The sequence below is a fragment of the Aquarana catesbeiana genome, linkage group LG11 (genome assembly GCF_042186555.1).
Source record: "Aquarana catesbeiana isolate 2022-GZ linkage group LG11, ASM4218655v1, whole genome shotgun sequence".
NCBI classification, from domain to species: Eukaryota; Metazoa; Chordata; class Amphibia; order Anura; family Ranidae; genus Aquarana; species Aquarana catesbeiana.
Window position 1 is genome coordinate 17,911,341 of NC_133334.1, and position 17,682 is coordinate 17,929,022.

Here is a 17,682-nt window from a genome sequence, read left to right on the forward strand (position 1 = left end):
TGGTCTTCGGTGGACAAATGTCCCCTTACATTGGTTATCAGTGGACAAATGTCCCCTTACATTGGTTATCAGTGGACAAACGTCCCCTTACATTGGTTATCAGTGGACAAACGTCCCCTTACATTGATCTTCAGAGGGCAAATGCCCCCTTACGTTGCACACAACCAAAAACAGAATTTCCCATGGGACTTTTAAAGAGCACACCTCAAGTTAAATGTATAAATGATTTATTTAACACACATTAAAAAACAACATGTAATACAGAAAAAAGAAAATATATTAAATATCAACATATTGGTAAATTTTACATTTTTACATTGTGAAGTGACAAAAGATCTATATAGGTGGGTAGGCTACCCTAAACTTATAAAAGAAACTTCAAAATCGAACATCCATACAAGTAGATGGATAAATGTATAAAATGCCAACCATGCCACCAAGCTTCCCCCCTGGAGCTGTGTGAGGGCGGGGAGATGGAAACCAAGTTACCGGCCACCAGTTGCCAAGTTTGTTTCCCTCCCAGGGTGTGGGTACATTCGTTGTCGGATTTACATCCTTCGCTCTGGTTCCAGTCTCTTGCGGCTTCCCACTGGTTTCCATCTCCCCGCCCTCACACAGCTCCCGGGGGGGAAGCTTGGTGGCATGGTTGGTATTTTATACATTTATCCATCTACTTGTATGGACATTCGATTTTGACATTTCTTTAATAAGTTTAGGGTAGCATATTCACCTATATAAATCTTTTGGACACTTCACAAAAAGTCTTCTATGCCATGCTAGTAGGCCAGGAGTCGTTCACTAATTGCATCTATCTGTGCTTCTCCCGAAGAAGCGAGACTCCTCTCGCGAAACGCGTCGAGACCTAGCGCAGCTATTGCAGACTACTGACAGTCATCTTTATGACATATCCAGGTCTCATGGAAAGGTTCATTACATGAATGTAAAATTCACCAATATGTTGATATTTAATATACTTTCTTTTTTCTTTATTACATGTTGTTTTCAAATGTATGTTAAATAAATTATTTATACATTTTACTTGAGGTGTGCTCTTTAAAAATCCCATGGGCATTTCTATTTTTTGTTGTGTGCATACTATTGGGGACTGAGTATCACCTCCACCCATCTCATACCAGCTCTACTCTCTCTGTAGCCCCCATACATTGGACTTCAGAGGGCAAATGCCCCCTTACGTATGTAATCAGTGGGCAAATGGCTGCTTACATTGGTTGTCAGTAGACAAATGTCCCCTTACATTGGTCGTCAGTGGAAAAATGCCCCCTTATATTGGTTGCAGCAGCGAACAAGCGTCCCCTTACAATGGTCATTGGTGGACAAATGCCCCCTTACATTGGTCTTCAGTGGGCAAATGCCCCCTTATGTTGGTCATCAGTGGACAAATGCCCCCTTACCTTGGTCTCAGTGGAGAAACACCCCCTTACATTGGTTTCAGTAGACAAATACCCCATACATTGGTCATCAGTGGACAAATGCCCCCTTACATTGGTCATCAGTGGACAAATGCCCCCTTACATAGGTCATCAGTGGACAAATGCCCCCTTACATTGGTCTCTGTGGAGAAAAACCCCCTTACATTGGTTTCAGTGGATAAATCCCCCCTTACATTGGTCTTCAGTAGACAAATCCCCCCTTACAGTGGTCATCAGTTGGCAAATGCCCCCTTACATTGGTCTTCAGTAGTCAAATGTCCCCTTACATTGGTTATTAGTGGATAAATGCCCTCTTACATTAGTTGTCAGTGGAAAAATATTGCTTTAAATTGATGGCCAGTGAAAAAAAAACCTTACATCAGTGCAGAAGTGCCCCCTTACATTGAATGTCAGTAGGAAATTCCCCCCTCACATCAGTGGCCATTATTTGGTGGAGGAACCCTAGGGTTCCACAGAAGAACCCTGGTTGAGAAAGCCTGATCTATTAGTTTACTATAGTTAGAGATAAGCAAACAATTTTAAATTGATACAGTTTTACTTTTTAGCTGTCTTATACATTTCAAACAAACACTACTTCTACTACTACACACTACTACTAGTGTACTACTACTACCACCACTACTACTACTACTACTACTACTACTACTACTACTATTACTACTATTACTATTACCACTGCTACACTAATACTAGACTAATACAAATATAAAATAAAATAATTGTAAATAAACTCTCTATTAAAATTTTTGTTACCAACTCTTTAAAATATCCAGAATTTTAGAAAAATAAAAGTTTAACGTTTTACAACTTATGAAATCATTTGACCTAAACGTTAACAAAGAACTGAAGGATTTCCTGTCATCTCTAACTACAGTAACTTGTGCTTACCAGTATATAATTTAGTGCTGTAACTAAAATTTTTAAAAAAATGTTGTCCTTCCACAGGTTTATGTTACTTACAGTATATTTTATGGGGTCGGTTTTACATTTTTTTTTTGTGGTCCCTTCAAAGAGGAGGTTCTACTAAATATATTAAATATATTTTTTTTTGTGGTCCCTTCAGAGAGGAGGTTCTACTAAATATATTAAATATGTGTTGGTACGTTTTGCTTTAAGAATTCTAAAAACTAATATATAGAACTTGTAATATATAGAACTTGTGCTAAAGTTTATACAAAACTAGTAGATCTCTTTAGCATTGCAGTCAACCTCCACAACTGCATTTACTATTAGATGCTAGTGTGTTACATATTAAACATTGTAGCCCAAAACACAAAAAAAATAAAATAAAATAAAAAAATATCATCCTGTGCACCTATTTTATGATATTTCCAACAACCCAACTCTAAATGTGTCTCCTTTTGATGTCCCTTAATGTGTAGCCATTTTAAATGCATTTAGGTGGGTCACCACCGACTAAGTTTTTCTATATATATATATCTATAGGAAATGTAGGCGCTACCAAAATTTTACACCGATCCACCTACATTCACGAATCCCAGATATGTTGTTTGAAAAATATTCACATTTCTGTACAAATGGCGAGCTTCTTCCATATTCATTATTGATGGTGCCACCAGTTGGTGGGTTACCATTTAACAATCCTCTATGTGCTCCAGAAATTCATGTTGATTACTTCAAGAGTTTGGTGAGCTCAACTGTTGTATCTTGACTGGTTACACTTCCAAGGACTAAATTAAAACAAGTTCTGGATAATAGGTTTAATTTGTATTATTTTGCTGGTTAAATCACCATCCATTTACTAATGAAAGTCAGCCTCGTTGGTTGACTACTAGTCAGTCTCGTTGGTTGACTACGAGTCAGTCCCGTTGGTTGACTACCATCAGTCTTTTAGAGATCTACGAATATTTATTTTTTTCTTTTAAAAAAGGCTCAAATTACACAGCAAATATTTGGCAACATTGTTTCAGATGTTTAGCCGTTAGAGGGTGTCTTTTGTGTCCGGTTTGTCTTTGTTGGAGATACTTCCGCTGTGCTATATCTAAGTGTGCTTTGACCATCTAGGATACTGCATCAATGGTGGCAATGTTTTCGGTAATGGCATTCTAAAATGAACTCCAGTGATGATTCCATGGACGATGGTGCCAAGCCGATGTATTGTTCTTGTCCACTCTGGACTGTTGCTTGTAATCAAAGCTGGATCTTATCTTCATGTATGACATGTGTTTTCAATGATCCACCACTTGTGTGCAAACACTACGATGAATTTGACCACAGACACTATGAAAAAAAAAATAAACAGAACTAGCTACAACTTGAGTTAGGAGTAGTCTCCATCTTCTTTATATTGGTATGACGCTTGTCCTTCTTCTTGTACAAACTCTTCTCTCTTATCCCAGCCGTTGGGCCAGCCGCTGTTCACCTGCGTAGTGGTGGTGCCATAGGTTTTGGCGGTACCGTAATTGATATAATTTTGACTAATGTCCCCGCTCTCCTCATCCAACTCATCCTCGTGGATGAAGCCGCACTTCTCGTCGCTGGTCGTCTCGGGGTCCGCCCAAGGCTGCTTCTCTCCGGAGGCAAATAAGCCGTAGAAGATGACTCCACCATAATGGACCATAGCTGCGATTAGGAAGACGTATTGCCATTCCTCACGTGTCTACAAAAGATTTAAAAAAAAAAGATTTATAGAAAGTTTGCAAGTAAGAGGTTAAAAACATTTATTGGTGAGGAACAGAGCTGAGTGAAGTGATTCTCAAAAAACTGATTTTGCTGCAAAATTATCAATTTTAGCCCTTATCAAAATTTAGAAAAAAAGTAGCCTCAAATTCTGCCATATGCAAAATTTCATAAGAAAAAAAATAAATAAAAAACATGGCTTTGTTTTCTAATAAAGCCATGTGATCATCATATCAGTCATGTAATCAATGTCTTTAAAAAAGGCTTGGATTGTTTCCTAAATGCACAAAATATAACTGGATATCAATACTTATAGGTAAAATTGACCCAGGGAATTGCTTCTTGGGGGTTCATGAGGGCATTTTTTTTCATCGCCAGAGCAAATTGTATTGTTTTTTTTTTTTTAAATGCCTTCCTTTGGATCAACGGTGGGTATAAGGTAGTGTATATGGAGGTTTTTTATTTGTGCATGTTTTGGTTTTTGTTTTTTTGTTTTTTTGGGTTGAGTTGGATGTAACTATGTCTTGATCACCTAAAAGGAAATACTTTTATTAAAGAAGATCTTAACAATTATGCAAACATGTCGAAAAATGTATTATTATTATTATTAATAATTATAATATTATTAATAATAATTATACATTTTTCGACATGTTTGCATAATTGTTAAGATCTTCTTTAATAAAAGTATTTCATTCTAGGTGATCAAGACATAGTTACATCCAACTCACCCCCCCCCCCCAAAAAAAAAAAAAATCAAAATCAAAACAAAAAAAAAATAAAACAAAAACCAAAACAGTTATAAATAAAAAAACCTCCATATATACTATTTATAATAATATTATTAATTAAAAAATAGAAATTGAAATGATAAAAATAAATAAATAAAATACAACAATATCCTCAGGCTCTATTTAAAGCCAATTGCACCACCTTCATTTTTTAATCCCTTATTGCAGTGACAAAATTTTGAATTTCACCAAAATTTTGACAAAAACTCTTAATTTATCTCATCCCTAGGGGGTAATTGATCACAGGTTAGTGAATTATTAGGAACTAATCACAATCCACTCTGCTGGTGATTTCCAGGTGATTTAGGGTTGTATGTTTGTAGGTTATTTTTTAAACAAAGCAAATTCCACCTATGTGCCAGCCAATATCTAACATATAAACTCGAAAAGGCTGAAGCTGATGACTGCATGAGCAAACAAATAGGTTAATTTAAAGTGTACCCAAAGCAATAATAATAATAATAATAACAACATTTAAAAATATAAAAAAATAACAATATAAACGTGAAAGAGCTTCTGTAACTCTCTTGATCTATTTAAAGCTCATTGCACCCTTAAAAACCACCAAAAGTCACATAAATGTCTCATTCCCATTGGCTCCAATACATCCTTGCGGCCTTAAAAACCACAAAAATATTCACCTATTTTTCTCATCCCCATCGGCTCCAATACATTTAGCCAAAAAGGTGAAACCTCGCCTAATGTCTGGATTTTCCACTAAAATTAAATAAAATAAACAATAAATATAATATAATAAATAAAGCAAAAACTCCTAATTTCTCTTATCGTATTAAGGGAACTTCTATCAGGGGGTTAATTGATTACAGGTGAGTGAACTGTTAATAATTATTATCAGTTCACTCTGGTGGCAATTACAAGGAGATTTAGGGTTCTATATATCAGGTCAGTTTTTGTATTTTTTTTTAACAAAAAAAAATGCCCATATCCAAGACATACACTGGTAAAGGCCAGAGCTCTTTAAAGAAATAGGTTCACTTAAAGAGAAGATTTATAGTAGTGAATGTGACTTTCACCAAAAAATCACTACCATGTAAAACATATGCATCAGAACGATTGACTATTTGGTGGTGAATAAAATCTTACTTTTAGTTTCAGATGGAGTGGTGAGGGCCTAAACTAATGTCATTTTGGGGAGTTTTCACCTCTCTATTTGTCCTAGTGGGGAAATCCCTTATCAGACAGTTGTCCCCAGGTATCCTCATTGGAAAATGTCCTCTCTTTGAAATGTATGTGTTTTCCTTTATTTAGAGAAATTTGTATTTTGAAATGTATTTGAGGAATCTCTAGCTTATGAAATCTATGGCACTCCAGTGAAAACTGAAAAAATGTTGGACTTGCCTCATTTTCTCACAATGGTGACCAAGAGGAAGCACAAAGAGCAAGGGTTCTAGTGCTTCCATACCCCATCCAAAATTTTTTTAAATTTTCTTTCCTGTCCATTGAGGGACATGGGAAGTCTTTCACCTTTTGTGTTATACTGCTTCCTACAAGAGGACTTGACACTGGCAAACAAAAAAAAAAAAACAAAAAAAAACTGTAGGGTAGCCCAAGATAACCACTCTTCTACCCAACAAGCCTCCATTTTTATTGCTAGTCTCCTAGCAGGATTGACACCTTCTTCTCTGCTCTGCTGGGAGAAGTCCGACCTAATTTTTTTCTAGCATTTGTTCTTAATTTTTTTGTTCAAGTTTTTATGGATTGTTAGCGGTTGCTTGACCCTCAGCTTGACTGCTTTTGGTTGTCCTGAAGGCTAGAACATCCTACGTACCTTAACAGGCGAGAACGGAAATAGGATTTTTGTACTTATTGTAAAATACATTTCTTGGAGTGTATTGAGGGGATCAAGTCCCACCTTTCTGGTGGGACTCTTGGTACTGCTTTATTCTTTGTTTATCGGTATCCAATCCTCTTGTAGGTGGCAGTATAACCTAATGGTGAAAGGCTTCCAGTGTCCCTCAGTGGACCAGGATTTTTGTACTCAGAAGAAGATGTTGATCCCCCTAGAACACTAGCCAAAAAAAACTGAGGCATGTTGGGTAGAGGAGGGGGTTATCCTGGGCTGGACTACATTTTTTTTTCTTTATATTCAGTGTCCAATCCTCTTGTAGGTGGCAGTTTAACCTAGGGGTGAAAGGCTTCCAGTGTCCCTCAATGGACAAGGATTTTTGTACTCATCCTAAAATCTATTTCTTAGAGTCCATTGAGGGAAACAGGTCCCAGCCATATGAGTGATCATGCTCTTTGTACTGCTTCGTTCTTTTTTTTTTGTTAGTGTCCAATCCTCCTGTAAGTGTCAGAAAAACTGAAAGGTGAAAGACTTCCTGTGTTCCTCAGTGGACAGGGTTTTTTTTGCCTCACCGTAAGATCCATTTCTTGGAGTCTATTGGGGGGTATGGTGGTAGTAGAAGGGGTTATCCTTGTCTGGCCTACTTTTGTTGTTTGCCATTGTCTGAATGCTACAAAAAATTAGTTTGGACTTATCTCAGCGGAGTTGAGAAGAAGACGTTGACCCACCTAGGACACTAGTAAAAAACTGAGGCATGCTGGGTAGAGAAGGGATTGTCCTGAGCTGGCTTACAGTTTTTTATTTTGCCAGTGTCCAAACCTTCTGCAGGTGGCAAAACAACCCAGAAGTGAAAAACTTCCTATGTCCCTCAATGGGCAAAGAATTTTTGCCTCACTGTAAGATGAATTTCTTGGAGTCTATTGAAGGGAACAGATGCCACCCGCTTGATGATCATGCTCTTAGTAGTGCTTCACTAGTAATCTGAGGTTTGCTGGTACTAGAAGGGTTGTCTGCTGGCCTACTTTTTGTTTGCCATTATCCAAATGTAATAACAGGGGTCTCCAAACTTTTTAAACAAAGGGCCAATTTACTGTCCTTCAGACGTTAGGAGGGCTGGACTGTGGCCAGTGGGAGTAGAAAATGTCCTAACATCAGCGGGAGTACATAATGCCCCATCTTTGGTGTCATTGCGAAGAATAGTGCCCTATCATTCATGTCAAAGGAAGGAAATGTGCCCCATCATTGGTATCATTGCTCACAATGACACCAACAATGGGCCACAATTCCTTCCTTTGACACCAGCGTTAGGGCCCTATCACTTCTGCCCTATCATTAGTGGCAGTGGGTAGAATAGTATCCCATTGTTGGTGTCAGTGACAGGAATTATGTCTACTGCTGGTGCCAGTGGATGGAATAGCGCCCCAAGGGCCGGATAAAGGCAAGCAAGGGGCCACATATAGCCCCCAGACCGCAGTTTGGAGACCACTGTGCTATACAAATATTAGGTTGGACTTTTCCTGGCAGAGTTGAGAAGAAGGAGTCGATCCTCCTAGGACACTAACAAAAAAACTGAGGCATGCTGAGGGGTTAACCTTGGCTGTCCTATAGTTTTTTTTTGCCAGCGTCCAAACCTCCTGTAGGTGGCAGTATAACCCAGAGGCAAAAGCATTACTGTGGCCCTCAATGGACAAGGATTTTTGTACTCACTGTAAAAATCCCAAAAACTCCAAAAAACAGGATTTTACGGTGAGTGGACAAAAACTATTTTGGCTTTAGATATAAAGTTCTACCATCTGATTAGGTTTAGGTAAACATCACAATCATGGACGTTGATCCTCCTAGAACACGAGCAAAAAAACTGATGCTGGGTAGAGGAGTGGTTATCCTTGGCTGGCCTTTTTTTAATTGAGTCCAAACCTCCTGTAGGTGGCAGTATACCCCAGAGGTGAAAGACTTCCTGTGACCCTCAATGGACAAGGATTTATTTGCTCACTGTAAAATCCAAGAAACTCCAAAAAAAAATTTTATTTTAAGGTGAGCACAAAAAACAACTAAGATATAAAATTCTGCCATCTTATTAGGATTAGACAAACCTCACAATTATGGCCCAAAATGTGAATTTAAAATTAATATACAATAAAAATGGAACAAGATTTCCCTTTAATAAGACAATAAATTTAGATCAGTTCGGCGTTCTATTTTTATTTATTTTTTCCTCCTTGTCCCATTCATTGCTGTGTGGGTGACAGCTCTGTGACTTGTAATAAGTGTTGGCTGGCGGTCCGTGTATTCGCGGCGCTCAGCTTGTTTCTTTCGCAGTTAATTAAAACCTTTTGACTCCTCGGTCACATGTGGACCAGAGAGAGAGTTCGAGGATCTATATTTAGAAGCCTCAAACTCTCTTCCTGACAGCGCCGGATCTGTAATGAGTCCAGGAAAGGAGCTTGAGATGGACGTACTTTGTTCTTAGTCATGGCTCCGACGATCAGGGGGCACACCATCCCGGACAGGGTGCCGACGCCGTTGGAGATCCCCATCAGAATGCTGGCATAGCGAGGAGCGATGTCAAGATGGTTGACGTTGAATCCTAGAGAGAGAGAGAACATTTAATTCAGACATAGCAGGCCCAATCAAGAACCCGGCAATAAAAAGACACTTCACCCAAGGTGTTTACCACGCAATATATATATATATACATATGCTTTTTGCTAAATCCCAATCTGTGTCATAAGTGGTACCCTAGGGATGAGGTACCATTTATGACACAGATTGGTATTTAGCAAAAAGACACTACAATCAGGACACAACATAAAAAATCTTGGGGACAAGTTAAATCGGACCTCTGGCCTTCCCTCCAGTCTTGCACAGGTGTACCGGCTCCCCTGCTGGACTGAAACGGCTTCCTCTGATTTCCCTGCACACTGCGAGCTTCTCACAATGTGCATTAGAAATGGCAGCAAGTCAGATAGAGCTCACCTCATTTCCTGGCTGTAGGACGCCCAGAATCATCTAGACCAGGGGTCTCCAAACCTTCCAAACCATGGGCCAGTTTACTGTCCTTCAGACTTTAGGGGGCCAGATTGTGGCAAGTGGGGGGTAGGAAATGTCCCAGGCCCGACATCTTTGGGAGTAAACAATGCCTCGGGTGTGGTGTTCAGTTGCATAGTGCCTGTGATCAGTAGGAGGAGGAATAGTGCTCCATCATTGGTGTCAGTGGGAGGAATCGTGCTCCATCATTGGTGTCAATGGGAGGAATAGTGCCCCATCATTGGTATCAGTAGGATGAATAGTGCCCCATCATTAGTGTCTGTGGGGGGAATTGTGCCCCTTCATTGGTATTAGTGGGAGGAATAGTGCCCCATCATTGGTATTAGTGGGAGGAATAGTACCCTATTGTTGGTGTCAATGGGAGGAATAGTTCCCCATCATTGGTATCAGTGGGAGGAATAGTGCCCCATCATTGGTATTAGTGGGAGGAATAGTGCCCCATCATTGGTATTAGTGGGAGGAATAGTACCCTATTGTTGGTGTCAATGTGAGGAATAGTGCCCTATTGTTGGTGTCATTGGGAGGAATAGTGCCTCATCATTGGTGTCAGTGGGAGGAATAGTACCCTATGGTTGGTGTCAGTGGGATGAATAGTGCCCCATCATTGGTATTAGTGGGAGGAATACCGGTAGTACCCTATTGTTGGTGTCAATGGGAGGAATAGTACCGTATTGTTGGTGTCATTAGGAGGAATAATGCCTCATCATTGGTGTCAGTGGGAGGAATGGTACCCCATCGTTGGTGTCAGTTGGGTAAATTATGCCCCACTGTTGGTGTCAGTGTTAAGAATAGTGCCCCAAGGGCAAGGGCCAGGTAAAGACTAGCAAAGGGCCACATCCGGCCCCTTAGGCCACTGATCTAGCCTTTTCCTCCCCAGCCTGACTTTCCCTGGTCCACCCTTTTCATTTATTGGATTTTAGTCCTTTAAAGGCTCATTGAACTGCAGCTCTACATGAAGGGTGCTCTGTATATCACACATACGGAATGGCGAACATATGTACAGCGAGAGACAGAATAACAACAACAAAAATCCAGAAAAATGGATTTCAAAAAAGTTTGAAATTGATCTGCATTTTAATGAGTGAAATAAGTATTTGACACCTTCGCAAAACATGACTAAGTACTTGGTGGAGAAACCCTTGTTGGCAATCACAGAGGTCAGACGTCCATCGTCCCTTTGATGCGGTGAAGTTGTCCTGTCCCCTTAAACACCTCCAAAGCATCATGATTCCACCTCCATGTTGGATGGTGGGGATGGTGTTCTTGGGGTCATAGGCAGCATTCCTCCTCCTCCAAACACGGTGAGTTGAGTTGATGCCAAAGAGCTCGATTTTGGTCTCATCTGACCACAACACTTTCCCCCAGTTCTCCTCTGAATCATTCAGATGTTCATTAGAAAACTTCAGACGGGCCTGTACATGTAATTTCTTGAGCAGAGGGACCTGCAGGATTTCAGTCCTTGATGGCGTAGTGTTTTACCAATTGTTTCTTGGTGACTATGGTCCCAACTGCCTTGAGATCATTGACCAGAGTCTCCCGCGTAGTTCTGGGCTGATTCCTCACCGTTCTCATGATCATTGAAACTCCACGAGGTGAGAACCTCCATGGAGCCCCAGATCGAAGGAGAATGATAGTTATTTTGTGTTTCTTCCATTTGGGAATAATCGCACCAACTGTTGTCACCCTCTCACCAAGCTGCTTGGCGATGGTCTTGTAGCCCATTCCAGCCTTGTGTAGGTCTACCATCTTGTCCCTGAAATCCTTGGACAGCTCTTTGGTCTTGGCCATGGTGGAGAGATTGGAATCTGATTGATTGCATCTGTGGACAGGTGTCTTTTATACAGGTAACAAGCTGAGATTAGGAGCACTCCCTTTAAGAGAGTACTCCTGATCTCAGCTCGTTACCTGGAAAGAAGACACCTGGGAGCCAGAAATCTTGATTGATCGGGGATCAAATACTTATTTCACTCATTAAAATGCAAATCAATGTATAACTTTTTTGAAATGCAGTTTTCAGGATATTTTTGTTGCTATTCAGTCTTTTACTGTTAAAATAAACCGACCATTAAAATGATAGACTGACCATTTCTTTGTCAGTGGGGCAAATGTACAAAATCAGCAGCCGATCAAATGCTTTTTTTCCCCTCACTTTACATCTTTTGCACACTTTGAAAATGAAAATTGCGCACCATACATGTTTCTCACAAGCTGACTCAATGTGTTCGGCAAGTAAGGTGAATGCAGATCAGACTATTTATTCATATATTCCCGAAGGAAAGCCATAAAAATAGAATCACACGGATAGTAAACAGACGGCAGAACAAGACAGATTTCCCTGGATTTAAAGGGCCGCTGTACATCAAATAAAACATTTCTATGTAAAGGAAATGCAAATGACCTACTTGGCCTATATAGACCTGTTCAAGAGGAATGTCCAATCAGAAGTCATTTTAGGACACAGTGCATTTGTCTTCTTTGACCCCTTCCCTGACCTAACTGAACCCACCCCCTCCACAGATTCATACTCCATGGCGTGGCTATAGGGGGTGCGGGGGTGCGGACCACACCCAGGAGACACCCGCCAGAGGGATGACACCCATCCCACCATTTATAAGCCGTGGCGCCTCTGTCATTCTCTCTCTGTCTGCCCCCCCCCTTATCTGCGGGAGGCAGGACAGCTCAGGACAAAGGGCGGGGCTGCCTGAGTTAACAGCAGGTGGTTGGTTGTTTGGATGCAGGATGGTCGTAGCAACCAATCACCAGCTTGCAGTTCAGACCCGCTGTGTCTCCAGCCCTCCAGGCTGTCTATGTAGGGTAAGACAAGAGGAGGAGTGATGGGGGGCAATGTGGGGGGAAGCTGAGGACAGTAATGGGGCACTGGGGGGAGCTGAGGTTAGTAATATGGCTCTGGGAGGGGGGAGCTGAGGACAGTAATGGGGCACTGGGGGGAGCTGAGGACAGTAATGGGGTGCTGGGGGGGAGCTTAGGACAGTAATGGGGCGCTGGGGGGAGCTGAGGACAGTAATGGGGCGCTGGGGGGAGCTGAGGACAGTAATGGGGCACTGGGGGGAGCTGAGGACAGTAATGGGGCACTGGGGGGGAGCTGAGGACAGTAATGGGGCACTGGGGGGAGCTGAGGACAGTAATGGGGCGCTGGGGGGAGCTGAGGACAGTAATGGGGCACTGGGGGAGGGAGCTGAGGACAGTAATGGGGCGCTGGGGGGAGCTGAGGACAGTAATGGGGCACTGGGGGGAGCTGAGGACAGTAATGGGGCGCTGGGGGGGGGAGCTGAGGACAGTAATGGGGCGCTGGGGGGAGCTGAGGACAATAATGGGGCGCTGGGGGGAGCTGAGGTTAGTAATGGGGCTCTGGGAGGGGGGAGCTGAGGACAGTAATGGGGCACTGGGGGGGAGCTGAGGACAGTAATGAGGCGCTGGGGGGAGCTGAGGACAGTAATGGGGCGCTGGGGGGAGCTGAGGTCAGTAATGGGGCACTGGGGGGAGCTGAAGTCAGTAATGGGGCACTGGGGGGAGCTGAGGACAGTAATGAGGCGCTGGGGGGGGAGCTGAGGACAGTAATGGGGTGCTGGGGGGAGCTGAGGACAGTAATGGGGCGCTGGGGGGAGCTGAGGTTAGTAATGGGGCTCTGGGAGGGGGGAGCTGAGGACAGTAATGGGGCACTGGGGGGAGCTGAGGTTAGTAATGGGGCTCTGGGAGGGGGAGCTGAGGACAGTAATGGGGTGCTGGGGGGAGCTGAGGACAGTAATGGGGCGCTGGGGGGAGCTGAGGTTAGTAATGGGGCTCTGGGAGGGGGGAGCTGAGGACAGTAATGGGGTACTGGGGGGAGCTGAGGTTAGTAATGGGGCTCTGGGAGGGGGAGCTGAGGACAGTAATGGGGTGCTGGGGGGAGCTGAGGACAGTAATGGGGTGCTGGGGGGAGCTGAGGACAGTAATGGGGCGCTGGGGGGAGCTGAGGACAGTAATGGGGCGCTGGGGGGAGCTGAGGACAGTAATGGGGCGCTGGGGGGAGCTGAGGACAGTAATGGGGCGCTGGGGGGAGCTGGGGACAGTAATGGGGCGCTGGGGGAGCTGAGGACAGTAATGGGGCGCTGGGGGGAGCTGAGGTTAGTAATGGGGCGCTGGGGGGGAGCTGAGGACAGTAATGGGGCACTGGGGGGAGCTGAGGACAGTAATGGGGCACTGGGGGGAGCTGAGGTTAGTAATGGGGCTCTGGGAGGGGGGAGCTGAGGACAGTAATGGGGCACTGGGGGGAGCACTGGGGGGAGCTGAGGACAGTAATGGGGCACTGGGGGGAGCTGAGGACAGTAATGGGGCACTGGGGGGAGCTGAGGACAGTAATGGGGCACTGGGGGGAGCTGAGGTTAGTAATGGGGCTCTGGGAGGGGGGAGCTGAGGACAGTAATGGGGCACTGGGGGGAGCTGAGGACAGTAATGGGGCGCTGGGGGGAGCTGAGGTTAGTAATGGGGCTCTGGAAGGGGGGAGCTGAGGACAGTAATGGGGCACTGGGGGGAGCTGAGGACAGTAATGGGGCACTGGGGGGGGAGCTGAGGACAGTAATGGGGCACTGGGAGGGGGGAGCTGAGGACAGTAATGGGGCACTGGGGGGAGCTGAGGACAGTAATGGGGCACTGGGGGGAGCTGAGGTTAGTAATGGGGCTCTGGGAGGGGGGAGCTGAGGACAGTAATGGGGCACTGGGGGGAGCTGAGGACAGTAATGGGGCACTGGGGGGGGGGCTGAGGACAGTAATTGGGTCACTGAGGACAATAATGGGGGGGCCTCACCAATGCGCTAGCCTGCTCAGTGCCCTACTGGGAGGGGGGGGGACACAACATGTTTTACCGTACTGGGTGACACCAACCTTAGCATCACCACTGTCCATACTTACCTCAATCTGATGGTCATGGTCTCTGGAGTTTGTTTACATCCGGCGGTGAAAATATGATAAGTGATTATACTCGCAGACTGACAGAAAAGAAAGACTCTATCTAAATATAGAACAGCCAGAACCACTATGCAAGCCTCTTGTACACTTGAAGGTGTCAAATAGTTTTAGCTCTGATGAAGAGGGGACCCCCCTCGAAACATGTCAGCATCTGTAGGCCAGCGTAGCACCTTCCCAGTGTACATTCTTTGGATAAGAGTAAAAAAAATAATAATAATAAAATAAAAATGAATTTATCTTTTTTGCCCCCTTCCCTGACCTAACTGAACCCTCCCCCTCCACACATCAATCTGATGGTCGTGGCCTCTTGAGTTTGTTTACATCCAGCATTGCAAGTCATTTCTATGTAAAGGAAACGGAAATACCAATCTTGGCAAATACAAACCTGTTCAATTAGAAGTCATTTTAAGACACAGTGCATTTGTCTTTTTTTCCCCCTCCTCTGATTTAACCTAACCCTTACACCCCCCACCCCCAGATGCATACTGTACATACCTCAATCTCAGGGCCTCTGGTGTTTGTTTACATCCAGTGGTGGAAGACTTCACTGTCCTGCACACATCTGCGCATTGCAGTCCCATTGACTTATATGAGACCGGTAACAATTGGAGATACTCCTATAGAAGTCAATGGGACTGCAATGCGCAGATGTGTGCAGGACAGTGAAGTCTTCCAACACTGGATGTAAACAAACACCAGAGGCCCTGAGATTGAGGTAAGTATGGATCTGTGGAGGGGGAGGGTTTAGTTAGGGGAAGGGGGCACAGTGGACTTCACCATAAGGGTGCAGGGGGGGGGGGTGCAAACCGCACCTGAGTGACACCCGCCAGAGGGGGTGACACCATCAAGTAGGAAGTGATATCCAACCCGTTATGGTGTCACCCCCATCTGTGACAGCGCATGGATCGGCACGCTGGCAGTGACCTGAAGGGCACCATGACAGGTTAGACAGGAGAGAGCCCGATGCGGGGGGGGGGGGGGGGGGGTGACACTATATTTTACCGCATCAGGTGACACCAACCCTAGTGACACCAATAGGCACAAAGGATACATTCATTTTTATTTGTATTTTTTTATTTTTTTTAATCTTTCCTTTTTTAAAGTGGAACTAAACTCTCTCAGTCAACGTGAAGTATTTTTTAGTCTTATGCTGCTAGTATTAGTAAATAGATACAGTATCTCTCAAAAGTAAGTACACCCGTTCACATTTTTGTATATAATTTCTTCTATCTTTTCATGTGACAACACTGACTAACTCAACACACAGCCATTAATGTCTAAACCGCTGGCAACAAAAGTGAGTACACCCCTAAGTGAAAATGTCCAAATTACATAGTTATATAGTTAGTAAGGTTGAATAAAGACACCAGTCCATCCAGTTCAACCTGAGTGAGTGTGCGTGTCTACAATTATCCCTATTTATTTAAGGTACCCATATAGCACCGTCAATTTTATGCATCGCTCCACACATACATCGCACACTCACTATCCCTACCCTCAAGGAGCCCACAATCCAAGGTCCCCAAACTCACATTCATATATTAGGGCCAATTTTGGACAGAAGCCAATTAACCTACCAGCATGTCTTTGGAGCCCAAAGTGTCAATATTTTGTGTGGCCACCATTATTTTCCAGCACTGCCTTAACCCTCTTGGGCATGGAATTCACCAGAACTTCACAGGTTGTCACTGGAGTCCTCTTCCACTCCTCCATGATGACATCACAGAGCTGGTGGATGTTAGAGACCTTGCGCTCCTCCACCTTCCATTTGAGGATGTCCCACAGATGCTCAATAGGGTTTAGGTCTGGAGACATGCTTGGCCAGTCCATCACCTTTACCCTCAGCTTCTATAGCAAGGCAGTGGTCATCTTGGAGGTGTTTGGGGTCGTTATCATGTTGGAAGACTGCCCAGCGGCCCAGTCTCTGAAGGGAGGGGATCATGCTCTTCTTCAGTATGTCACATTACATGTTGACATTCATGGTTCCCTCAATAAACTGTAGCTCCCCAGTGCCGGCAGCACTCATGCAGCCCCAGACCATGACACTCCCACCACCATGCTTGACTGTAGACAAGACACACTTGGCTTTGTCCTCCTCACCTGGTTGTCACCACACACGCTTGTCACCATCTGAACCAAATATGTTTATCTTGGTCTCATCAGACCACAGGACATGGTTCCAGTAATCCATGTCCTTAGTCTGCTTGTCTTCAGCAAACTGTTTGCGGGCTTTCTTGTGCATCATCTTTAGAAGAGGCTTCCTTCTGGGACCACAGCCATGCAGACCAATTTGATGCAGTGTGCGGCGTATGGTCTGAGCACTGACAGGCTGACCCCCCCACCCCTTCAACCACTGCAGCAATGCTGGCAGCACTCATACGTCTATTTCCCAAAGACAACCTCTGGATATGACACTGAGCACGTGACCTCAACTTCTTTGGTGGACCATGGCGAGGCCTGTTCTGAGTGGAACCTGTCCTGTTATACCGCTGTATGGTCTTGGCCACCGTGCTGCAGCTCAGTTTCAGGGTCTTGGCAATCTTCTTATAGCCTAGGCCATCTTTATGTAGAGCGCCAATTTTTTTTTTCAGATCCTCAGAGAGTTCTTCGCCATGAGGTGCCATGTTGAACTTCCAGTGACCAGTATGAGAGAGTGAGAGCGATAACACCAAATTTAACACACCTGCTCCCCATTCACACCTGAGACCTTGTAACACTAACGAGTCACATGACACCGGGGAGGGAAAATGGCTAATTGGGCCCAATTTGGAGTGGAAGAGGACTCCAGTGGTAACCTGTGAAGCTCTGGTGATCTCCATACCCAAGAGGGTTAAGGCAGTGCTGGAAAATAATGGTGGCCACACAAAATATTGACACTTTGGGCCCAATTTGGACATTTTCACTTAGGGGTGTACTCACTTTTGTTGCCAGTGGTTTAGACATTAATGTCTGTGTGTTGAGTTATTTTGAGTGGACAGCA

General features: G+C 44.0%; 1 protein-coding gene across 1 annotated transcript in view; it reads right to left on the bottom strand.

The window, feature by feature from the left end:
- Positions 1-686: 686 nt before the first annotated feature.
- SLC17A6 (solute carrier family 17 member 6) overlaps positions 687-17,682 on the bottom strand; it is an 85,375-nt gene continuing 68,379 nt past the window's right edge. The window contains exons 11-12 of the mRNA XM_073604021.1: positions 9,149-9,276; positions 687-4,071 (exon numbers count right to left, since the gene is read on the bottom strand). Coding sequence (XP_073460122.1) covers positions 3,733-4,071; positions 9,149-9,276 — 467 coding nt within the window. The 3' untranslated portion in view covers positions 687-3,732. The remainder of the gene's footprint in view (positions 4,072-9,148; positions 9,277-17,682) is intronic.